At 35.1% G+C, this 27,076-nt stretch overlaps 1 protein-coding gene across 1 annotated transcript in view; it reads left to right on the forward strand.

Moving 5' to 3' along the window:
- Window positions 1-23,052, forward strand: part of TMEM232 (transmembrane protein 232) — a 159,992-nt gene extending 136,940 nt beyond the window's left edge. Inside the window, exon 11 of the mRNA XM_011989402.1 lies at window positions 22,841-23,052. Coding sequence (XP_011844792.1) covers window positions 22,841-23,028 — 188 coding nt within the window. The 3' untranslated portion in view covers window positions 23,029-23,052. The remainder of the gene's footprint in view (window positions 1-22,840) is intronic.
- The last annotated feature ends 4,024 nt before the right edge of the window (window positions 23,053-27,076 follow it).

Below are 27,076 nucleotides of genomic sequence, written 5' to 3' on the forward strand. Positions count from 1 at the left end.
TATTATTATAGTGAGAAACTATACGTGAGGAAGTATTTCTTTTTGTAATGCTTATTCCTATGTACATTATATATCTGTAGGATGCTTATTTTATTTATGTATAAGGTATACATGACCCTGAAAATCGTTTAAAATAGTATCAAGCGATTCTCATTTGACAGCCTCCCAAGTAGCTGGGATTACAGGTGTTTGCCACCATGCTTGGCTAATTTTTGTATTTTTAGTGGAGACCAGGTTTTTCCATGTTGCCCAGGCTGGTCTCAAACTTCCGGCGGCAAGTGATCCACCCATTTGGGCCTCCCAGAATACTGGGATTATAGGTGTGAGATACCACACCCAGCCTATCATAATGTTCTTTTGGACCATTTTTACATAAAGCCTTTATTACAAAGAAACAATTTAAATCATGGTTTTGTGAAGGCATTATTCTAAGAAATTAAAATAATGACTCCTGATATGGTTTAGCTCTGTGTTCCCACCCAAATCTCCTCCAATTGTAATCCCCACATGTTGAGGGAGGGACCTGTAATCTCCATGTGTCTAGGGAGGGAGGTGACTGGATCATGGGGACCGTTTCCCCCATGCTGTTCTCCTGATAGTGAGTGAGTTCTCACGAGAGCAGATGGTTTTATACGTGTTTGGAAGTTTCTCCTTTGCTCTTCTCTCTCCTGCTGCCTTGTGAAGAAGGTGTTTGCCTCCCCTTCCACCATGATTATAAGTTTCCCGAGGCTTCCCTAGCCATATGGAACTGCGAGTCAATTAAACATCTTTTATTTATAAATTACCCAGTCTCAGGGAAGTTCTTTATAACAGTATGAAAACAGATGAATACAACCCCCATTAAGATAATATGAAGATGTTTTCCTTTGATCTTATCTCAGCGGTCCCCAAACATTTTAGCACCAGGGACATTTCCTGGAAGGCAGTTTTTCCACTGACAGTGGGGTGGAGTGGGATGAGGGATGATTTTGATAAAACTGCTTCATCTCAGATAATCAGGCATTAGTTAAATTCTCATAAAGAGCAGCAACCTAGATCCCACTCATGCACAGTTCACAATCAGGTTCATGTTCCTATGAGAATGTAATACCATTGATCTGACAGGAGGTGGAGCTCAGGTGATAATGTTCGCTCACTGGCCACTCACCTCCTATTGTATGGCCCAGTTCCTAACAGGCCATGGACTGATAGGTTTGGGGTCCCCTGTTTATCTGATACAGGAGTAGAACTTGAAGAATCTCGAGGACAAGAAGGCTACTTAACATGTCCCTTTTCCACTCTGAGGTTTGTGTGAGACAAGCTTTGCATAGAGTCAAATGGCTATTAATTCAAGTTGGGGTCTCTGGCTAGTGACTGAAGTGCTGAATGGTGGTTTTTTTAATTGAATAGAACATTTTTTGTATGCTTACAAATATGACTTATGCATTTAACATTTGGTTGAAATTCAAAGAGTCTGACTTTTATTATTCCTTTTATGGAGAACCATCCTACACATGTCTTAATGGAGTTGAGCTACAGGAAGGTTTGAATATGTTCAAGTGCCTAAATAAGCCCTTATTTGAAATACAAATTTCTTCAGCATAGTCTCAAAGAAGAGATTATTTTGAGCTGGAAAACTAGGAGGGAAGGTGATGAAAATTAATTTATTTAAACATACAGAATTTTTGCTTGATCCCTGTTGAGATTCTGATTTTGAAAAACATTTTGCCCTTATGGGTCATAAGGGATATTAATAATTAACTTTATTTTATGTATTTATTGAACTCTTTGAATGTTTCAGGCTTTTTTCTAAGCACTTGGCATGCATCATTTAACTCATTAATAATTACAACAAGATTATAACATAGATACTCGTATTATCCCCATTTTCGAGCGAGAAAACTGAGGCAATAAAAGTTTATTTGTCCAAAGAAGTATAATTAATAAATGGTACATTTGAGACTTAATGAAGGCATTCTCATTTTGGAGTGTATATTAATAACTGCCTCACTATACTGAACTAACTAGACTGGATGGTCCATTCAATGAAATTTTAACAAACGTCCACCTGCATGTTGAAGAATGTGCAAAGGGTGACATTGAGAAATTCTCTCAGTCATTGTCTTCTAGCACTATTTGCCACAGACCCTATATCATGTATGGTCCATATTTTTAATGTAAGTTCCTGGGCCTTTTCTAGAACTTTGCATCAGAGTGGTCCAGGAGTCTGTGTCATTAAAACACTTTCCACGTTATAGGTTGAGAAAACCTAGCCTAAACGTTTAGCTGTTAAACATAATAGTAAAATGTTCTCATTACAGAGGAAAATATTTAATTCCTGTTACAGACCTGTATGCATCCAGACTGTTAATATTTATTTCTGATGACTTATATATATCTTTACTAACAGGGAAGCACAGCTTTGTGTTCTTTCAAATTTGAAATGCCGTCTTGCTGTGTTCCTACTTTGGTTTCACAGCGAAAAAATGATAGATTTTTTTAAAAGCCTGAATTATCTGGAGTCTGTGTTGTGATAACAAAACTTGGAAATGATGTCTTCTGTGGGAAACCAACAGACACTGAGTTAGTGTGTCTTGTAGAAGAGGGTGAAATATTTAGGAATAGATAATGAATGATAGACCCCAAAATATCTCAGAGTAGTAAGTCTTCTCAATCATGCAGCACTCATCTAATGCACAAATCTCTTCCAGATGTTTGCAAACAGTGAACAAAGTCTGCCTATAAGTCAACAGAGAGGTAGGACTCCCAATATCCCAAAGCAGGTCATTCCACTTTTGAACTCTGAAACATCTGTCCTTTTACTACAATGAAATTTTTCTTTCCATGTTTTCCAAACCTTGGCTTAAATTTTGTGCCCTCGAGGTAACCAAAATAAAGCAATTCCTTTTCTCACGTTCTAGCCCTTCCAGTATGTGAAGATAATTGCATTGGTTTCCCTCACCACCTCTCCACCCTGCTGTCATCTCTCATCTCTTTGCTTACTGCCAAGTTCTTGTGGTAATTTTTTGTAGTACATGAAAAACATATTTTCCATATGGCTTATAATTAACTTCTTAAGTTTGCTGGGAGTTTGTTGTGTTGGCATCTTTGCCTGGATTTACAATAATTTATTCCAATAATATAATATGATGTGAAGACATGTGCATTGGACCCAAGTACTTTTCCATTCAGTGTTGTCTCAGAATGGCAAAAGTAAAATATAGCATTCTTCCTTTCATTTGTTTGTTGGGAATGATTTTCTAATCTGGTTCTCCAGTGATAGTGGTGAATGAAATATGTGTCACAGTTGTGAAATAACTTTGTATGCTTCATTTTGATTCATTTTAACTGAGAAAAAAACATTAGCACAGAGCAATAATTCCTTTTTAAAAAGTAAATGAAAGTTAATTGAAATCTTAGAACCAATTGAAACTTTTAATGATACTCTGTTAGATCTTTAATATACCTCTTACCTTGGTGAAGGTTATTCAAGAAAGTATTCAGTAATAAGGTTGTGATTTTTATACATGAAAAATATTTTACTCTTTTATATATATATGTATTTTAGCAATAGAATTGAGGCAATCTTAATCATTCACTGTTCTGTGTGCTGACACATCTAAAAGTATAATATCACTGATCATATATATGTATACAGAAGTTAACCAAATGTATCTATTTTTTAGATTTCTAAAATAATTTTATTGAGGTATAATTGACAGACAATACAATGTACATAAACTGTACAACCTGACCAGTTTGACATATATGTGTATATATGTACCCATGAAACCATCATCATAATAAAAGATGACCCATAAGAATTATTTCCTAGGATCTGGGTACAAAAGTGGCTTCTATTCTCAAGGAAAGAGTAAGGTATGACTGGTGGGTTGGCAACTAAATATAGTAATGACTTTCCTTTAACAGAGAAAATGTCAGGTTTGTGCACAACAAACTTACGTAACTTAGTTATATGTTTTATTGTCTGCAAGTTTTAATAGTCATGGTACTAACAATTTGAACAGCCACAATATTTACACATTTGGAGTTTACCATTTTGTTTGCTAACATAGCAAATGTCAGAGGGGTTTTGTATATGCTAGAGATTTATGAAGTCTAACAGTTTATTTTATAAGCTTAGTGAAACACCTGTAAAATGTTTTATTTTAATATTCACCTGGTGTATTTTGTGTTATTTTTGTTTTAACCTGAATTTATTATGTATGTGTCTATGGGTGTATATGTATATATGTGCCTGTAGAGATACACACACACATACATATATAATACCTCGTTATGTTGATCTGCTAAAACAATTGATAACTTCTGTCCTTATTTAAAATGGATGAATTGTCATTTTTGGATACTGAATTATTTTAGTTACATTTGTCTAATACTGCTTTATTATTAATTTCTCTTTTTATAACTTACAATTTTCCCACTGAAATTGTGTTGCTCTTTTATGTCCTCCAAGTTTTTATTTTATTGGTTGGTTTTTTAAATAAAATAACACTCAGAAGCTCAATTACTGTGTTGTTTTGAGAATGTTATAACATTACACTTGATTCTTGTGCATCTGGGCCTTTAACTATAGTAGTAATAAACTTAAATTTAAAAATTTATGAGGAGTAACATAAACTCACCCTCTGATTACCTATGGCTTATTATTTTGTAAGTCTATCAATAGGATGTGAAAGTCTTTCCTTGTTGTGCTATTTTGTGTTACTGTGCTCTATCTTTCAGGTAAGCCATTGCTAAGCAGCTCTGGGCTTTTGCTATCTATGTCCCATTCATATTAAGATGTTTTTGAGGTAAAAAAAAAACAATCTCGATATACATTTGGGTGTGTAATTGTGTGTGTGTGTGTGTGTTTAAAAGAGTGTGTACGGACATATGCCTTCTATGCTGATATTTCATAAATGTAGCACTTTCATGGGGGAAGGAATTGCCAATAATGTTTTGATAATTAATTATTATTTGACTTTTTAAAAGTGATTATTAAGTACCATAACCACACATAAGTTTCAAAAATTTTTCATAAATTAAAACTTTTAAAATAGGAGAAAATAGAGCACAGTACCTTTATGACTATCAAACAAGAAAGGGTTTCATAAACAAAACAAAAATCACAAATTATAAAATATGTGATTGGAAAATTTATACAAAAATGTAAAATATCTGAGCAGGAAAAGAATGAGAAAAAATTAAAATAAGTTAAAAGTGAAAGTTTGGAAATATATGTACCTATTATAAAATAGAAGTAATAATAAAAGAAATACCACTTGTTACTATTGACATGCTTTCATTGTGGTTTCTAAGCTTGCTAGATGGCCATAAATGGACCAATTTTAAATCTTAACTTGACCGGTATCTCTTTCTCTCCACTGTCCGTGTACCCTGTGATTAAGCTGTGTGCCACAAGTTGACCCTGTAAGTCAGAAGTTCGAAAAATCTAACAAATTCTTCCCAAACCTGCAGACTTCTGTGAGAAAATGTATGTAGTGACTAGTTTGGGATGAGTTTGTCAAATCTCTAGGTTGCAGCAGTATGCGTTTACCTTTCTTGTTTGCATTAGTACTTCAAGGTAAGGGTGAGAAGGGCCTGGAACTGGACATGTCAGGAGAATAGCCATAAGCCAGGGACTTCAGAGACCACAGGGAGCAGGATGAGAAACTGCTGCAGGCACTCTTTCCTCCCTCATGCTCACTGCAGCCTTGGGCTAAGTTGTCACTCAGAGCCCTTGGAACTGCAGGGAGGGCAGAGGAGAAGACTTTCAGTTTAGAATGTGTGAGAAGAAAAGCTAGAAATTTTAAATATGAGGTGAGGGAAGAATCCCTGTGGCCAAATATTCTAAGACTGCCCACTTTTATCCATTTTCCAAATCTTGAATAGAAGCTATATTTTGTGGTCTAAAAATGCTTTGTCCCAACAAACATTGTGAAAACCTGACAATTTTCTACCCTGTCAACACTGCTTCAACAATTAAAGCTTAATCTATGGGGCCTGTGGAAAATAGTTATTAACTGTAGAGGTGAGACTTCACCCTGTAAATTTACTTGATCATTTTCACAAAGCCCCAAATAACCAGGATGAAGGGAAAACATTGCTATTCTTCTCCAGAAGATTTGCTATCATTCCTACTAAATAATTTTAATCTAGCCCTGTACATGTTCAAACTAAAAGTTTACTATTATTTCCCATTCTGTTTATTCCCTTGCATGGTTGGTAACTGTTTCTATTGTTGGGATGGGCTAAAAAAACATGCTGGAACCTTCAATCCAAAGCCTTTTACCACATAAAGGTCTTCACCTACTTAAGAAGAAGGAGCTGGGAATCTTATGGGAATAGTTCTCACATATTTGAAGCATAAACAATACAAAGTATTCCATTCAGATCCAGTGGCCTAAAATCCACCTGCAGCTGAACACAGAGGGAAAAGACCCATGAACTATGCAATGTTTCCAAAGTATTTATGGTGCTAAAGTACATTCCAACATGGCATTTTAAAAATTAATTTTTATAATAATATATCATAGCAGAGAAGAAAAAAATAAGATAGATTTAGTCTTCTTATCTTAATTATGGTGATATATTCATTAATGAAAATAACTTGCTAAGTGCTTGTAAATTTCTTTGTTACACTAGTGAGAATTATATTAAGATCCTTCAGCATGCTTCAGAATGTTTTTTCTGTCATTTAATATGGTCCAGAAATGAATGCTAAAATGATAGTGCCACTTTACTCTTCACTCCTCCCATCCATCAAGAGTAACATAATATGTTCACAGACAGAGAAATCACTAATTTAATCAAACAAATGAATCCTGCATCTAGAGACGCAACGTTTTACAGCAGATCTCTAGAACGTATCCATTTTGTATTACTGAAATTTTATACCCATTGATTAGCAATTCCCTTATTCCCTCCACCAACCCCTGGTAACTACCATTCTATTCTTTGCCTTTGGCAGCTTAGCTATTTTAGATACCTCATTTAGTGGAATCATGTATTATTTACCTTTCTGTGATTGGCTTAATTCACTTAGCATAATGTTTTCAGGCTTTATCCATGTTGCTGCATATTGCAGAATTTTCTTTTTTTTCTTGGTGTGAATATATTTCATTTTGTGTGTATATGACATTTTCCTTATCCATTCATCTGTCAACAGACATTTAGGTTGTTTCTATATCTTGACTATTATAAACAGTGCTGCAATGAATATGGGAATGCCAATATCTCTTTGAGATCCTGATTTTAATTCCTTTGGATCAATATCCAGAAGTGGAATTGCCAGATCATACAGCCATTCCATTTTTAATTTTTAGAGGAAATTGTATACTGTTTTCTGTATTAGTTATACCACTTTACATTCCTACCAGTAGTGTACTGCGGGGATTCCAATTTCCTCACAACCCTGCCGACACTTGTCTTTTTCTTTTTTTCTTTCTTTCTTTTCTACTTTTTTTTTTTTTTGATAATAGATATCCTAACAGTTGTGGAGTGATATTTAATTGTGCTTTTGATTTGTATTTCCTTGATAATTAGTGATATTGAGCATATTTTCATATACCATTTGGCTACTTCTATGTTTTCTTTGGAGAAATGTTTATTTAAGTCCTTTGCCCATTTTGTAATCAAGTTATTAGTTTTATTTTACTATTGAGTTTTAAGAGTTTCTTATTTTCAAGATTAATGTTTCATCATGTAGATATCTGCAAAAATATTCCCCCATTCTGTAAGATGTCATTTTACTCTGTGATTTTTTCTTTTGTTGTGCAGAAGCTTTTTTGTTTGATGTAGTTCCACTTGAACTCGTTTCTGTTTTTGTTGCCTGTGCTTTTGGTGTTATTTCCATAAAATCATTGCCAAAACCAATTTTAAGAGTATTTTCCCCATATTTTCTTCTACGAGTTTTAGTTTCAGGTCTTCTGTTCATCTCTAATCAATTTTGAGTTGATTTTTGTGTATGGTATAAGGGTCTACTTTTATTATTTATATATGGATATCCAATTTTCCCAACACCATTGGTTGAAGAGACTATCCTTTTCCCATTATATATTCATGGCACTCATGTAGAATATCAGCTGGCTGTATATGTGTGGATTTATTTCTGGGATCTCTATTCTGTTCCATTGGTCTATATATCAGTCTTTAGGCTAGTACTGTTTTAATTTATGTAGCCTGGAAGTATACTTTGAAATCAATAAATGTGATGCCTTTGACTTTGTTCTTTTTCAAGATTGTTTTGGCTAGTTGGAATCTTTTCAGGCCATTGAATTTTTGAGTTTCTTTTTCTATTTCTGTCTAAAATGCCATTGGGATTTTGATGGAGACAGCATTGAATTTGTAGATTATGTTAGGTAGTGTAAACATTTAAAAAGTATTAAGTATTTCAATCTAGGAACAAAGGATGCCTTTTCATTTGTATCTCATTTAATTTTTCAAACAATGTTTTGTGGCTTTTAATGCAGAAGTCTAACTTATTTGATTAAATTTATTCCTAAGTATTTTATTCTTTTTGATGCTATCATAAATGTAATGTTTTACTAATTTCCTTTTTGTATAGGTTATTAGTGTATAAAAACAAATAATTTTTGTATATTGATTTTGTAGCATTCAGGTATATTAAATTAGTTTAGTTTATTGGTTTTAACACACTTGATTTTGTGGAGTCTTCAGGATTTTCTTCATATAAGATTATGTTATCTGCAAACAGAGATACTTCTACTTCTTCCTTTCTTATTTGGATGCCTTTTGTTTGTTTATCTTGCCTAATTGCTCTGGCTAGCACTTTCAGTACTCTGTTAAATAGACATCACCAGAGTAAACAACCTTGGCTTGTTCCTGGTCCACGTAGTGAGCTCCAAGTTAGTGAACATGGTACCCAATAATTAGTTTTTCAGGCACTGCCCCTTCCCCTCGTTTCCACCTCTAGTAGTCCCAGTGTCTATTATTGCCATCTTTATGTCCATGTGTACTCAGTGTTTAGCTCCCCCTTATAAGTGAGAACTTGTGGTATTTGGTTTTCTGTTCCTGTATTAATTTGCTTAGGATAATGGTTTGCAGTTGCATACATGTTGCTGTAAAGGATATTATTTCATTCTTTTTATGGCTGTGTAGTATGCCATGGTGTATATGTACCATATTTTCTTTATCCAGTTCACCACTGATGGACATCTAGGTTGATTCCATGTCTTTGCTATTATGAATAGTGCTACAATGAATGTACAAGTGCATGTTGTCTTTTTGGTAGAATAATTTATTTTCTTCTGGGTATATACACAGTAATGAGATTGCTGAGTTGAATCATAGTTCTGTTTTAAGAACTTTGAGAAATCTCCAAACTGCTTTCCACTGTGGCTGAGCTAATTTACATTCCCACCAACAGTGCATAAGCATTCCCTTTTCTCTGCAACTTTCGCTGGAATCTGTTATTTTTTGATTTTTAAATAATAGTCACTCTGTTTGGTGTGAGATGGTATCTCATTGTGGTTTTAATTTGCATTTCACTAATGATTAGAGATATTGGACTTTTTAATATGCTTTTTGGATACACGTATGTCTTCTTTTGAGAAGTGTCTATTCATGTCTTTGCCCATTTTTTTTTTTAATGGAGTTGTTTGGTTTTTCCTTGTTAATTTGTTTAAGTTCCTTATAGATTCTGGGTATTAGACCTTTGTTGGATGCATAATTTGCAAACATTTTCTCTCATTTTGTAGGTTGTGTGTTTACTCTGTTGATGGTTCCTTTGACTATGCAGAAGCTCTTTAATTTAATTAGTTCCCACTTGTCAATTTTTGGTTTTGTTTTAATTGCTGTTGGTGTCTTCATCATGAATTCTTTCTCAGAGCTTGTCAAGAATTGTATTTCGTAGGTTTTCTTCTAGGATTTTTATAGTTTGTGGTCTCACATCTAAGTCTTTAATTAAGTCTGAGCTAATTTTTGTATATAGTTTAAGGAAGGGGTCCTAGTTTCAATCTTCTGCCTATAGCAAGCAAGTTATCCCAGCACCACTTATTGAATAGGGAGTACTTTCCCCGCTTCTTGTTATTGTTGACTTTGTCAAAGATCAGATGGTTGTAAGTATGTGGCTTCATTTCTTGGTTCTCTGTACTGTTCCATTGATCTGTGTGTGTCTGTTTTTGTACTAGTACCATGCTGTTTTGGCTACTGTAGCCTTGTTGTATAGCTTGAAGTTGGTTAATGTAATACCTTTGGCTTTGTTCTCTTTGCTTAGGATTGCTTTGGCAATTTGGGCTATTTTTCAATTTCATATGAATTTTAGAATAGTGTTTTGTATTTCTGTAAAAAATAACACTGGTAGTTTGATAAGAATAGTGTTGACTCTGTATATTGCTTTGGGCAGTATAGCCATTTTATGATATTGATTCTTCTCTCCATGAGCATAGAATGTTTTTCCATTTGTTTGTATCATCTCTGATTCTTTCAGCAGTGTTTTATAGTTGTCCTTACAGAGATCTTTCACCTCCTTGGTTAGATCTATTCCTAGGTATTTTATTTCTTTGTGGCTATTGTAAATGAGATTGCATTCTTGATTTGGCTCTCATTTGCTATTAGTTGGTAATTTCATTCCACCATGGTTGAAAGATATTTAGCATAGTTTCAATCTTCTTGAATTTGTGAATACTTTCATTATGACCTAATGAGTGATCTGTTCTGGAGAATTTTTTATGTGTACTTGAAAAAAAAATTCTCCTGTTTGGGGTTATGTGATCTATATATGCCTTTTAGTTCTATTTAGTCTTTAGTATTGTGCAAGTCGGCTGTTTCTTCATTAATTTTCTGTTTGGTTGTCATCCTTATTATTGAAATTTCCCACTATTATTGTATTGCTGTATTTCTGCCTTTAGTTCTGTCAATGTTTGCCTCATATATAGTCATGCATTGCTTAGGAATAAGGATATGTTCTTAAAAATGCATCATTTGGCAATTTCACCATTATGCAAGCATAATAGAGTATACTCACACACAACTATATGGTATAGCCTACTAAACACCTAGGGTACATGGTATAGCCTATTGCTCCTAGGCTACAAACATGTACAGCATGTTAATGTACTGAATACTATAGGCAATTGCAATACAATGCTAACTGTACATCTAAACATAGAAAAGGTAACACATTGCACTACAATGTTACAACAGCTAAATGTCACCAGCTAATATAATTTTTTTCAGCTCTATTTACTATAATCTTATGGGACAACTGTCATACATGCAGTCTGTTGTTGACTGAAACACTGTTATGTGACAAATGACTGTATTTAGGTGCTCTGATCTTGGTTGCAGATACATTTATAATTGTTATATCTTTCTAGTGGATTGATCATTTTATATTACATAATATTTTTTAATCTATTGTGACAGTTTTTTGACTTAAACCTATTTTTTTTTCTGTATAAGTATAGCCAATCCTGCTTCTTTTCATTATCATTTGCAAAGAGTGTCTTTTCCATGCCTTACTTTCAGCCTATATGTATCCTTAAATATAAAGTGACCCCCTTATAGATACCTTACGTTTGGGTCCTACTTTTTTATTCACTTAGCCACTTTATGTCTTTTGATTGGGAAGTTTAATTAATCTACATTTAAAGTAATTATTGATATGCAAGGATTTATGATTGCCATTTTGTTACTTGTTTTATTTTTGTCTCTCTTTTCCTGCTCTGCCTTTGCGTGTGTGTGTATATGTGTTTGTGTTTGTTATTGGCATGTCTTGATTCCTTTCTCATTTTCTTTTCTGTAACTTCTATAGGTATTTTCTTTGAGATTAATAGGGGTCTTATCTAAAATATAACAATCTATTTTATGTTTAAAACAACATCAATCTTATACAAAGTTCTACACTTCTCAAAGCTCTAATAAACATTTTATGCTTATGATGTCACAATTAACATCTATTTATATTATTATACATTAACAGATTTTTAAATTGATTTACTTACCATTGTTACACTAATATATAGTATTAAGTATTTGTCTATATATTTACCTTTACCAATGAGTTTTATATTTTCTTATGCTATCATATTGTGGTTTAGCATCCTTTTTTTTCAAGTTGAAGAACTCCCTTTAGAATTTGTTGTAAGACAATTCTAGTCATAATGTGTTCCCTCAACTTTTGTTGGTCTGAGAAAGTATTTGTTTCTCTCTTTAAAACAAAACAAAACAAAACAAACAACAACAACAACAACAACACCTGCAGTTTTCCTGGTATAGTATCTTCCCGGCAGATTTTTTTTTTTTCTTTCATCCCTTTGAACATATCATCTCACTTCCTTTTGGCAGGGCAAAACTCCTGCTAAAAAATTCTTTGGGTAGTCTTATAATCATCCCCTTGTAACTAACAAGTTGTTTTTCTCTTACTGCTTTCAAAATTATCTCCTATACTTTTGATATCTTGAATATAATGTGTCTCAGTGTGAATTTCTTTGGGTTAATTTTATTTAAGATCTTTTGGGCCTCCTGGATCTGAATGTACATTTTTCTTCCTAGATTTGGGAAGTTTTCAGCCAATTATGTTTTCTAAATTGTATAGCACTGTGCAAATGGTAGGGGTTATGGCACAAGGGTGTTTCTGCTTTTACTACGGGTTTTAGTGTGGCTAGCTTTACACACTAAATCTAAGCCCTTCTACTAGTTTCTGGATTTTTCATAATGGGAATTGATCCATTTGTTCCTATTGAATTGATGTTTCCGTGATAGAAAAGAGAGTCTAGTTTTTTCTATTATGCCATCTTGCCTATGTCACGAGAATTTTTTCACTTTTTAAAGAGATCCCTTCTAATCAGTTACTGAGTAGAAGAATTAATAAAAGTCCTCAAATGGGATGAAGTAGGAGATATTTAGGTAAGAACAGAAGGAGAAATAACACCAATACGGTTTCAAGAAAGGCAGTAATAGGTGAATAAATTTTCACTGAACTAGAATTGGTGTCACCAATTTTGGATGTTAGCAATTTTGAATGAGTTACAGCTCAGTTTTAGATTACCTAAGGCAACTTGTTTTATCTCTTGGAATCTTAGTTTCTTCAAGATTATGGGTTTTAAAAAGTTTTTGCATATAACATAATGTATTTACAAAGGTAAAATATTATTTTTTACAATTTCCAAGAACATTTTTATTATTTTCTTCTTTATTTCTTTGTTGCCCCTGGAGTACAGAAATCTGTGAGAATTATCTACTTATAATTATTATTCTATATCTCTTGGTAGTATAAATTTAACTTAGTGAAATTTAAAATAAATCCAAAAGTCAGAAGTCTGATATTCCTCTAGTTTATTTATTAGAATCACAATTAATATTGAAAAGATAACTACTTTTATCCTTGGTTTCCAGTTAGAATTCCAGAAGTTAATTATTTTTATATGTTTTTGTAATTTCTTTTTTTTAATTTTTAATTTTAATTTGTTAACTTCTATTTTAAGTTCAGAGATACAAGTGCAGGTTTGTTACATAGGTAAACTTGTGTCATGGGGATTTGTTGTACAGATTATTTTATCACCCAGGTCACTATCACTAAACCTAGTACCCATTAGTTATGCTTCCTGATCCTCTCCCTCCTCCCACCCTCCACCCTCCACCCTGCACCCTCCAAAAAGGCCCCAGTGTATGTTGTTCCTCTCTGTGTCTCCATGTGTTATCATTTAGCTTCCACTTATAAGTAAGAACATGCAGTATTTGGTTTTCTGTTCTTGTATTAGTTTCTAAGGATAATGGCCTTAAGTTAAGCTCCACCCATGTCCCTGCAAAAGACGTGATCTCATTATTTTTTATGGCTGTGTAGTATTCCATGGCATGTGTGTACCACATTTTCTTTATCCAGTCTACTATTCATAAGCATTTAGTTTGATTCTATGTCTTTGCTATTGTGAATAGTGCTGCGGTGAATATACACATGCATGTGTCTTCATAATGAAACGATTTATAGTCCTTTGGGTATATGCCCAGTAATGAGATTGCTGGGTAGAATGGTATTTCTGTCCTTAGGTCTTTGAGGAATTCACACTGTCTTCCACAATAGCTGAACTAATTTACTCTCCCACCAACAGTGTATAAGCATCTCTTTTCCTCCACAACTTCACCAGCACCTGTTATTTTTTGACTTTTAACAATTGCCATTCTGACTGGTATGAGATGGTATCTCATTGTGGTTTTGATTTGCATTTCTGTAATGATCAGTAATGTTGAACTTTTTAAAAATATGATTATTAGCCACATGTATGTCTTCTTTTGAGAAGTGTCTGTTCATATCTTTTGCCCACTTTTTATGGGATCTTTTTTTTTCTTGTAAATTTTGTTTAATTTTCTTATAGATGCTGCATGTTAGACATTTGTCAGGTACGTAATGTGCAAAAATTTTCTCCCATTCCCTAGGTTGTTTACTCTGTTCATAGTTTCTTTTGCTGTGCAGTAGCCCTTTAGTTTAGTTATATTCCGTTTGTCAATTTTTGCTTTGGTGCAGTGCTTTTGGCATCTTTGTCATGACTTATTTGCTTGTGTGTGTCCTGGATGGTATTGCCCAGGTTGTCCTCAGGATTTTCATAGTTTTGGGTCTTACAGTTAAGTTTAAAATTGATATTGAGTGAATTTTGTATATAGTGTAAGGAAGGGGTCCAGTTTCATTCTCCTGCATATGGCTAGCAAGTTATCTCAGCACCATTTATTGAATAGGAAATCCTTTCCCCAGTGCTTGTTTTTGTTAGGTTTACTGAAGATAAGATAACTATAGGTGTGTGGTCTTATTTCTGTGTTCTCTATTCTGTTCCGTTGGTCTATGTATCTGTTTTTGTATCAGTATCATGCTGTTTTGGCTAATGTAGCCCTGTAGTGTAGTTTGAAGTTGGGTAGCATAATGCCTCCAGCTTTGTTCTTTTTGCTTAGAATTGCCTTGGCTAGTCAGACTTTTTTTGTTGTTGTTCCATATGGATTTTCAGTATTTTGTGGTTCTGTGAAGAATGTCAGTGACAGTTTAATAGGAATAGCACTGAATCTATAAATTGCTTTAGGCAGTATGGCCATTTTAACGATATTGATTCTTCTTATCCATAAGCATGGAATGTTTTTCCATTTATTTGTATTATCTTGATTTCTTTGAGTAGTGGTTTGTAGATCTCGTTGTAGAGATCTTTCACTGCCATAGTTAGCTGTATTCCTTGGTATTTCATTCTTTTTGTGATACTTGTGAATGGGAGTTTATTCCAAATTTAGCCTTAGGCTTGACCGTTTTTGGTGTATAGGAATGCTAACAATTTTTGCACATTGATTTTGTATGCTGAGACTTTGCTGAAGTTGTTAATCAGCTTAAGAAGCTTTTGGACTGAGACGATGAGGTTTTCTAAAAGTAGGATCATGCCATCTGCAAACAGAGATAGTTTGACTTCCTCTCTTCCTATTTAGATGGTCTGCAAGGTGCTGTGGAAGTGAAGTCTGCAGACCATCACTGCTCGGCACCCTGGATTCAGCCTCTTTCCTAGGAGTATGTACAGGGACCTAACCTCCTGCTTTGCTGGAGTTGCGGCTACTTTTGCCAGGAAGCCCAGAAAGCAAGAGTATCTAAGCTCCCGGCTCCCCTTGTATGCCTGAGCAGCTGCTCTGCTGAAACTCTACATAACCCTGTGTCAGACTGCAGGCCCTGGTGGAGTGGATTCATGATGTATCTCCTGACCTGAGGGTTGCAAAGATCTGTGGGAGAAGCATGGTTTCCCAAGGTCGCACATTTCACTCACTGCTTCTCTGAGTGGGGGAGGTTTGCTTGACTCCATGTTGCTCCGGGGTTGGACATCATTCTGCCTTGCTTTTCTCCATTCTCCATGGATTGAGTTGTTTCCTTGATTAGTCTCAACTGTAGTACCTGAATGTTTCACTTGAAGGTGCTGTATTTACTCGCCCCTTCCATTTCTCTCCACAAGAGCCACACACCTTAGCTGCTTCTAGTCAGCCATCTTGGCCACAGTAATTATTTTTAATTAATACATTTTCATAATTGACAATTAGAAAAGATCATGAAATTTCAAGTTAAGCAAGTTCTACTCAGTGTCTTCATTATTCATCTACCTTTTGGCATCCTATTTGCTATTGTGCTTCAATCAACTACCACATTCTAATAAAAGAATCAGCTGACTTTTAAAGTTTGGTTTTCCATATTACCTACAACAAAATATGGGCATATAATACCTCTGTTCTCTTCAGTTTATTCTGTTGAATATTTGTTTAATATATGTAATGATCAAATATTATGATATATGCAAAATAATTTCACTACTATATATTATATACATATACGGTGATACATATATTATCATTGTCATTATTAGTATTACTATAATATAACAATATTCTGAAAATAGTGTCCTAGAATTCTTTGTATCCTACTATCCAAAAGTATATTCCTAATTTTTCCCCCCCTATCACTATTGTTATCTCCTCTGAAGTTCAAGAGTCCTCATGACTACCCTCTCTTTTGACACTAACTGCAAGTTTGGGGTCTCCAGAACCACCCTCCCTTCTAAGACCAACTGCAAGTCTGGAGATCTCTAAGACATCCCTCATGTTTGACAATTTGCTAGAAGGACTCACAGACTTCAGCAAGGACATTTTACTCATGGTTATGGTTTATTATTATGAAAGGATATACATTAAAATCAGCCAAAGGAAAAGGTGCACAGAGCAGAGTCCAAGAGAGACTCAAGCACAGAGCTTCCCATTATCCTCTCCCAGAGAAGTTACGTGAAGAACATTTACTTCTAGCAATGATGTGTGACAATATACATAGAGTATGGTCAACTATAGAAGTTCACCTAAGCTTTGCAATTTACAATTTTTATTTGGGCTTGGTCATACACACTTAGTTAACTGCCTGCAGCATGGCTGTCTCTAGTATCCAGCCCCACCAATGTTCAAGCTGATACAACGTGGCCCAAGTCACACCCCCCATGAATCAAATTTTATAGCATAGACTATTTAACATACCCAAAAACCCCAGGTAAATATGTCATTTTTATTAGTCAGGACATTCCAAGGCCTATGAGATTACCACCCAGAGCCAAGGACAAAAGCCACCCCTCTCTTTGAGCATGGTTAATTCTTTAGTGCATCTTTCCCAAGTCCAAACTATCAACACTTTGCTTCTAGATTACTTCAAAAAGTTAAATGTCTTCCTACTTCCCTCTTATATTCCATATAGTCCATTTTCTACCAAGAAGCGAAAAGGTAAAATGTGACAGTTCCTTTTCTCATTTAAAAAGCTGTAATACAAAGTAGCAGACATATAGGATGAACAAGTCTAGAGAGCCAATGTAGAACATGAAGCTTATAGGTGATAAAATTGTAGAAGAGGAAAATGTACCTTTTACTAGTATTCTGTTGAGAGAGGAGTGAGTTGTTGACTAATATTTAATAAGCATCTTATGATTTTGAATTAGTAAAAAAAAAAATGCCATGATAGTTCTTCGTTATCCTGAGAATAAAATCTAAACTCTTTTCCATGGCCCACAAATTGGCTGTGATCATTCAGAGTGTACCTAAGTAAAGGTCATACCTACCTGATATAGTCTTGTCCCATGACCCTCAGTTGTCCTGTAATACATTCATTCTGTCTTTTCTCCTGTTTCTCTAAACTATCAAGCTATTCTAATTTCAAAGCCTTTGTATTTTTCATCCTCCACTCTTGGAAATGCTTTTCCCTTGTTCCTTCAATGATTAACTCTTTTTCATCAGCTAGATCTTAGCTTGACCATCACCTCCTCATAGAAGTTTTGCTCTCATTCTGTCTACAGTAGTTTTCTTCTTCTAGTCATTGTTGGTCCTATCACCATCTTCTATTCTCATAACATTCATAATAAACTGATACTGTTATATTTACTTTCTTTATATCTGTCTCTGTCCATTGGAATTAAGTATACCCAGAGAAGCAGTTTGTCTTTTTCTTTAGTACAGAGAACAGTGGCTGGCATCTAGCATTCATTCACTCAGTAAATATTAGTTAAATGCATGGCTGGCTTACTGGTTCTTGTCCAACTGTTAGTTTCTTGACGTTGATCTAGTTCCTTCAACTCTACATGGCATTGCATAATCAGTGTTTTGAACCACATTCTACATTTGAATTACCTTTAAGTGGCACATTTGATCTTGTAGTATCGTATTACATTTGACAGAATTGCAAAGGCTATACTCATTTACATTCATTCATGTAAGTATAAATATTCATATTTCGCTTTCACTAAATATATGAAATCTAAGTATCTTCAGTGGCAATTAAAGGTTACCAAAGGGTTCAAACACTGGAATAAGGTATTACTACTACAAAGAAAAGTGCATAATATTGGTTTTCAAGTGCAGTGGTGGTTTCTTAATAAAATTTTTGAATTTATTAAGAACTCGTTTTGGTTTGGCTTTTTTATATCCTAGGATACTGTCTGCTTAGCTGCGGACACAGACATATTTTCTCTCAGTATATTTAAAGTGACATCTTTGATAGCTGCCACAGGGTCACTCAAAGCAGAATAGAAGAGTGCCTTATGCTACAGCTTGGTCCCTTGTTGAAACATTTCATAGCAGGCATGCTTCTCAGCAAATGTCTAGATGTGCAAATTAGAATGTGGTCTACTTTTTATGACAGTTGTAACACATACCATCTGTCTTTATAAGGTTGTTTTCATCATTAACTGTCAGTCAATTGGATGTAATAAATTCTCTCTGCGAATATTATTCATCAGCATCACTTCAGTTGAGTTTAAATCAACAGGTGAACAGCTCACTTTTAAAAATATGAATGGAATTTAAAAGGAATTATGACTTTCTAAAACATAACTATCAGAATATATCTTGTGGTTTCTCATTGATCTTGTGGATTCTAAAACCAAACTATATTCTTTTTGATAATTCAACTATTGTAGTTTTATAAAATATTGACCTTCAAAAAGTGATAATTTAAAATATATAGAGGAAGGTGGTTTGTATGTATTTTTGTCAATCATTTGTGTTAATGTTGAGAGTCTGTAAGTAAATGTAGAAATTAGTTAAAATTCACTGTAAGTTTTATTTGTAATATTGTTCAAAAACTTATTTTTTCTCTGAGGCTCACAATCCAGAATTATTAACTTAAAAATTAATGTGTTTCCTTACTTGTATTGACTTCAAGCTAATGACCCACAAATCAACAATCTCACTCTTGCTATTTTACTTGCATTCTAGCCATATTTTTACAACAAACTACAGGACATTGAACATTAGATTCCCCCTTCCGATGCCACATTTTCCAAATATTTATCTTCTTTTTCTTAAAAGTGATTCTTCTACACACTCTTCTCATTTCTTCAAGTGGTTTTATTATTGTTTCAGTCTCCTGAGCTTAAAAATGTACTTCTCCTTCCCCCTTTATTTCTGCCTCTTTCCCCATAGCTAAGAAGTCCAATTAGATCTTCTCTACCGTGTCTTAAGTTTGTGTCCCTTCCTTGCCAATCTCCTGCTGCCCATTGCAGTAAAGACCTAGATTACCTCATAAAACTATATTGGTTTCCCAGTTTATTGCTTGAATAAACATGACATTGCATTGAGCAGACATAACATTACTCCCTTCCTCAAACATCTACCATTTAATCTGATCCCATTTATCTTTAGATAACTTTGGTACCTTATCTTTTTTTTTTTTTTTTTTAACCATAGATCACTGTAGCCTCAAACTCTGTGGCTGAAGTGATCTTCCCAACACAGCCTCCTGAGTACCTGGTACTACAGATGTGCACCACCATGCCCAGCTAATTTAAAACAAAAACAAAAACAAAAAAAACTATAGAGGTATAGAGATAGGGTCTCAATAGTTTGCCCAGGCTAGTCTTGATCTGCTGGCCTGCCTCAAGCAATCCTCCTGCCTCAGCCTCTGAAAGTGCTAGGATTACAAATGTGAGCCACCGTGGCTGGCCTCTTACTTATTTTTAGCATAAACTCTCCGCTTCAGCTTCATTTGAGATCTCTACTATCATCTCTTCCCTTTTCTCTCTGTATAACTACCTCACTGCTGGGGGCCATATTCCTGATCTAAATATCTTGATTTGCTGTGAACTTTCCCAGTTTTGTCCTTGAAAGCTTGTGATCCAAGAAACCCTTCTGCCCCAGGCAAAGGGACATAGTTGTTCTCTCTACCTACTTCCCTAAATCAATAAACAGATTTTTGTATATTAGTTCTGCTATGTTGTAGGCACTTCGTTGTAGGCACTTTACTAAATGCTAAGAATATCTGAGCAAATAAAAGACATTCTGTCTTCTCCAGTAGTTTAGAATCCATAGGTGAGATATGCAATTACAATATGATACAATACATTAGGCACAGGGGCACCTAGCTAGCCATGGGGATTCAGAAAAGGATTCCTAGGAGAAAGAATGCAGGAGAATGGATAGAAGCCAGGTGTAGTGTGGAGTTATTTTTGGACAGGAAAACTTCTGGCTAAGTGAAAAGTTTGTACAAGGGCTAGAAGATTAAATGAAATGTGTATTCTAGAACTTCAAGTAGTTTTGTCTGTTTATAGTGTATTAGCAAGAGGGGTGGGAATAAAGGAGTGGTGATAGATGTGTTCAAAATGATGTCATATTAGAAAGACAGTAATTACCTGGCCATGCGATTTGGAATTTACATAGGGACAAATGGCAATCCTTTGCTGAGTTGTGAGTAGAGAAGTAACATAATGAGATTTAGAAAGGTCAGTTTGCACAACATGGATTAATAATGGTGAAGCAGTAAATATAAGACAGGAAGATGAAAGAACTAGGAAGCTATTACAGTGTGTATTCTCAGAGCTAACCTTTTTCAGATATCCTTCCATTTGAAATACTCCACCAATATCTTCCTCTGCACTTTTCCCAAATTTACTTATTGGACAAGTCTTGTAAACTCATACTTTCTCCAGTCCTTTCCTTACTCTTCTAGCCCTCATTGATCTCTTGCTTTTGTGATTGTTATATCAATGGCCATCATCTTTTCATTTAACAGTTACCCTCTAATTTCTCTTACAAATTATTCTAGTCTCCCAGACATGCCAATTACTTGAAGACACAGATTATCTTTTTCTCACCTTAGCCAAGACAATTCACAAAGACAATGGTTTAAGAAAAAAAACCCAAACCTTAAATTTGGGCTTTTTTATTATATTCCAAACGTTCAGTGCAAAAATATTAATGACATTCATTCAAAAAACATTTTTTATATTATATGTTATTTCAAATATTGTGATATCTCAATTTTAATTAGTAAAGTTCCTATAAGGAGAAAGTGACGTTTCAAAAATAATTGGCTGCTTAACTGTAGCTTCCTACTTCCAGCTTATACTTTCTCTCCTAAAGTTCCAATAATAGAAAAGGTAGATGATACCTTAAGATTGGAAACTGGATATATGCCTTCCTCCTCCTACTTGTAAAACATGTACATACTTTCTCTTCTGCCTCCTCTTTCTTTCAAACTCTTTCTTTCAAACTCTTTCTTTCCTATGAATCGAATGGAAGGTCATGACTGGAAAGAAAAGTGTTTGTGTAAATTGGAGAGACTGTGCTGCATGGGACAGGATTAGATCAGCCTTTACCTGCTCTATCATTCATTCAACAGCTGTCTGATGCCAGGGAGCTTTCTAAGCAGGTTCAAGTTTATATGTTCCCTTTTATTATTCTAAGTATATATAATAACATCTACATAGCAGGATTGTAGTGAGAACTAAAGTTGGACGACATAGTTGGTACCCCCATGTGTACTAGCTATAACCATAATGATGATGATTATTAACCTGCATTATGAAAACTAGATTCATTTGGAAAAGTTGAGGATTGTGACTTTTCAGGTTGTGCTTCTATCTTTATTCAAAAAGGGCAACAATTATCAATGGACTGTCACCAGGGTTTTGGAGAAAAGTGCAATATGGAATTTAAAGGGCTTTAAAACTCTTTCAGTTCCCTTTCTGAACCATTTCCTCTTCTTGTTCTTATCTGCTTCACATACTCATTATTTTCATGTTGCTTTTTGACTAAGTTTATCTCCTCTTTGATAACTGTATTATTTTATTCCCCAAATTTATTTCTCCCACATCTACCTAAATTGGAATTCCTTTTTCCTATTACTGCGTAGAAATATACAATATCTAGGTAAGAAATAATTACCATAAAGAGTAAATAGAAATGTCTTTCTCCTTTCTCTAAGGAAAATACATATTTTGAAAGTGGAACTTGATAAAGTATATAAATTGCTAATTGCTGTGTAAGTTCTAGGAGTGTCTTAGAGTTTTTAAATCTCTGTTTTCATTACTTTTTCCTATATTCCAATTGATATTTCACTATTATTAAAATGATTTTTTCAGCTTATAATTATAACAGTAGTTTTTGTATGCTTTTCACATGATTTAAACATTTTCTTCTTGGTTCAAATACCATGTTTCATAATGTTTGATTTTTTTAATAACAGGAAGTATTTTTCTGGTTTTTCTACTTTATTATAAAAATTCACCATGGTGGTCTGTGTTCACATTCCTTTGAACAGATTCCTCTTTACTTGAATTCTAAGAATTTGTTTTGTATATGTAGTTCACAGTTTACCAATTTAACTTTTAAATTTCTGAAGTATACCAGTTAGGTGCAGTGTTGCTTTTCATGTGGTTAGAAGTTTTAAAATGATCTGTGGTCTTTTTTAAATGTAAAGGAGAGAAAGCAGTGAAGGGTCAGAAATTTCTGCAGCTTAGAATTTCAGACTTTAGAATCTTATTATGAATTATGGTAAAATTGGTTTCTTCTTTTTCACACAATCTTACTTTAGCAAGGCGAATAAAATGATAATTCCCAAAGACTTTTTCTTTTTAAACAGGTGATCAAGTAGTCTGGACTGGTTACTATGGCTTAGTGTATAACCTGGTGAAAATTTCATGGGAACTTCAAGGAGATGAAGAACAGGATGGACTTAGAAATATAATATGGCAAACATTGCAGAAAACAAAGGATTATGAGAAAGATATACGAATCCAAAATGCAATCAATATCGCTCAGGTAAGGTAAAACGCTAGGCAATAAATATGTACATCTATCATTAGGAAGCATGGTTGTCATTTCTCTCCATGGTAAAAGGAATGTCTATATTCAGTGAGTATTAGCGACTTACAGCTGAAAATAATATTTTTAAAACTTAACACTGATCTATTTTTGATTAAAGATAGGAGAGTTGAGCTCTAGATGATAGTGTAAAGGCCTCCAAAAGTCTGTAATAGAAACAGAATTAAATTCATTTAACACATCTAGGGAAAAGTACACCTCAGTAAGGGGTGATTCCACCATAGAACTCTAACTTGGTGGGAAATTCTGATAGAATGTTAGGTACACTAGATTGAAGTAACATGTTAAGCCGTGATTCTTTTTCTCTTTTCTTGATGAAGACGTTTAGAAAGTAATGGAAGTTTTAAGGAGCATAACACAATCCTCTAATTTGAGGGCTATGTTAGGATGAGCTGTGAAAGAACTGTGTAGGGGTGCTTTTACTACCTCATAGCAAGGGCTGCCAAAAGAGGCAGGCTGTGGGTAAGATTCAAATAGTAGGGGTAAGGGGCGGTTTTATGATGTAGCTTTTTACGATGTTAGGAATCCAAAGACCTATTCTCTCACTTGAGCATTTCCTTCCTTGTCTAGTTCAGTGACCAGAAATACCAGGAAGAAGGCTGAACATAGCCATATTATGACACTAGACTAGAGAAAGGGTAAAGGTGGCCCTAACTTCAGAGATTTCAACACACATAGAAAATGAATAGGTAAAGGTAAAAGTTCCTTTGCTGGGTTACCCACTAGCTCCAAGACTCTTCCCTCTCCTCTCAGCCTGCTTGACTACTATATTTATATTTAGATTTAGATATTATACTATATATAAATCAACCTGTATCAGCTAGCCTTCTAAATTATAATTTAGAAGCTTAAAGGGCATCCTGTAGTTAGTGAGAGGATGTAAGAACTTCTATTTTTATATTTTGGGTAATAACACATTAAACAACTACCATATTAAAGTAAAAACACACAGAAACATCTGTTTTTTTCAATGCTGTATCCCAATACACACAATAAGTGCTCAATAAATATATGTTGAATGAATAATCCAAATGAGTTCCCTTTAAATATTAAAATACATGCTATAACTATGTTTAATAATTAAATATTGATGAAATTAATGGCAAAATTATTTTAAGATAAAAATAAAAACCAATAATTTTATTATTAAAAATAACAAAATTAAAGAGTAACCTCTGCAATTCTTTGGAAATTAAACATGCTTTGATAAATGATATGGTTTGTCTATGTCCCCACCCAAATCTCATCTTGAATTGTAGCTCCTGTAATCCCCATGTGTCATGGAAGGTACCTGCTGGGAGTTAATCAAATCATGGGAGTGGGTTTTTTCCCATGTTTTTCTCATAATAGTAAATAAGTCTCATGAGATCTGATGGTTTTATAAAGACAATTTCCCTGCACACGCTCTCTTGCCTGTTGCCATGTAAAACATGCCTTTGCTTCTTCTTCACTTTCCACCATGATTTTGTGGCCTCTCTAGGCATGTGGAAATGTGAGTCCATTAAACCTCTTTTTCTTTATAAATTACCCAGTCTTGGGTATTTCTTCATAGCAGTATGAAAATGGACTGATGCAGTAAATTGGTATTGATAGAGTGGAGTGCTGTTGTAAAGATACCTGAAAATGTGGACACAACTTTGGAACTGAGTAACAGGAAAAAGTTGGAACAGTTTGAAGAGCTTAGAAGAAGATAGAAAAATGTGGAAAAGTTTGGAACTTCTAGAGATGTGTTGAATGGCTTTCACCAAAATGCTAATAGTGATGTGGACAATGAAGTCCAGACTGAGGTGGTCTCAGATGAAGATGAGGAACTTGTTGGGAACTGGAGTAAAGGTCACTCTTGCTATGCAAGGAGACTGGCAGCATTTTGCTCCTGCTCTAGAGATCTAGGAACTTTGAACTTGAGAGAGATAATTTAGGGTATCTGGCAGAAGAAAATTCTAAGTGACAAAATGTTCAAGAGGAAGCAGAGCATAAAAGTTTGAAAAATTTGCAGTCTGCATCCCATTTTTTGGGAAGGAATTCAAGCCTGCCACAGAAATTTGCATAAGTAGCAAGGAGCCAAATGCCCATGACCAAGACAAAGGGGAAAATGTATCCAGGATATGTCAGAGACATTCCCAGCAGCCCCTCCCATCACAGTCCTGGAGGCCTAGGAGGGGAAAAAATGGTTTCCTGAGCTGGGTCCAGGGCGCCCCTGCTTACCGCCGTGCATCCCAGCAACTCTAACCATGGCTAAAAGGGGCCCAGGTACAGCTCAGGATGTGGCTTCAGAGGGTGCAAGCCCCAAGCCTTGGCAGCTTTCATGTGGTGTTGGTCTTGCAGGTGTGCAGAAAACAAGAATTGAGGTTTGAGAACCTCTGTCTAGAGTTCAGAAGATGTATGGAAATGTCTGGATGTCCAGACAACAGTTTGCTTCAGGGGCAGAGCCCTTATGGAGAACCTCTGCTAGGGCAGTGTGAAAGGGAAATATGTGGCTGGAGTCCCCGCACAGAGTCCCCACTGGGGCACTACCTAGTGGAGTTGTGAGACGAGGGCCGCCATCCTACAGACCCCAGAATGGTAGATCCACTGACAGCTTGCATTCAATGCCAGCCCATGAAAGCAGACAGGTGGGGCTGTCCCCTGCAAAGCCACAGGGGACAGAGCTGCCCAAGGCTGTGGGAGCCCACCTATTGCGTCAGCATGATCTGGATATGAGACATGGAGTCAAATGAGATGATTTTAGAACTTTGAAGTTTCATGACTGCCCTCTTGGATTTCGGACGTGCATGATGAGGCCTGTGACCCCTTTGTTTTGGCCAATTTCTCCCATTTGGAATGGGCATATTTACCCAATGCCTGTACCCCCATTGTATCTAGGTAGTAACTAACTTGCTTTTGATTTTACAGGTTCATAGGTGGAAGAAATTTTCTTTGTTTTAGGTGAGACTTTGGACTCGGACTTTTGGGTTAATGCTGGAACGAGATAAGACCTTGGGGGACTGTTGAAAGGGTATGATTATATTTTGAAATGTGAGGACATGAGATTTGGGAGGGGCCACGGGTGGAATTGTATGGTTTGGCTGTGTCCCCACCCAAATCTCATCTTTAATTGTATGGCCCATAATCCCATGTCCAGGGAGAGACCCAGTGGGAGGTAATTGAATCATGGGTATGGGTTTTTTCCCACATTGTTCTTGTGATAATGAATAAGTCTCACAAGATCTGATGGTTTTATAAAGGCCAGTTCCCCTGCACATGCTTTCTTTCCTGATGCCATATAAGCTGTGCCCTTGCTCCTTTTTCAACTTCTGCCATGATTGTGAGGCCTCTGCAGCCGTGTGGAACTGTGAGGCCATTAAACCTCTATTTCTATATAAATTACCTAATCTCAGGTATTTATTCATAACATAAAAATGGGGTGATACAATAAATACTAGAAAGGAATTAATTAATCTATTTGTAAGCACTAGCCATTGTTTTGTGTGCTAGCAATACAGTTTTAGACAAGCAGATAAATATTGTTTTAAATATAAAGTTTGGATCAAGGAGACTGACAATAAACTTGCAAATTAATGAATTAAAATATCAAATGGTGCTATCTATACTATGAAGAAAACAAAACAGGGCAAAGCTACTGGAATGGGATCAGCTAGAGTAGGGAGTGGATGTTGCAGTTGGAGCAGCCAGAGAAAGGTTTCCAATGAGGCATTATTTGAAATGAGACCTAAATAATAAGAAGGAAGTATCCATAAAAAATATACCCTGGTAGTGAGTTTATGGATACAAAAATGTGTCCTACAAAATGTGTCCTCTAAGAAAATAATTAGTCTGGTGTGTTAAGAGAGCAAGAAGACCATGTGTGCTGGCCTCTGGTAAGGGAAGGAAAGAGTGGTAAGAGATGCAGGTGGGCAAGGAGAGTTGTTTTAAGATGGCAATAGTAGCATATAAGTAGTAAGCTCTGGGAATAATTTTTTAAATGTTTGTAAAAAATAAGAAAAAGTTTCAGTGG

Source organism: Mandrillus leucophaeus, unplaced genomic scaffold (genome assembly GCF_000951045.1).
Source record: "Mandrillus leucophaeus isolate KB7577 unplaced genomic scaffold, Mleu.le_1.0 Scaffold352, whole genome shotgun sequence".
NCBI classification, from domain to species: Eukaryota; Metazoa; Chordata; class Mammalia; order Primates; family Cercopithecidae; genus Mandrillus; species Mandrillus leucophaeus.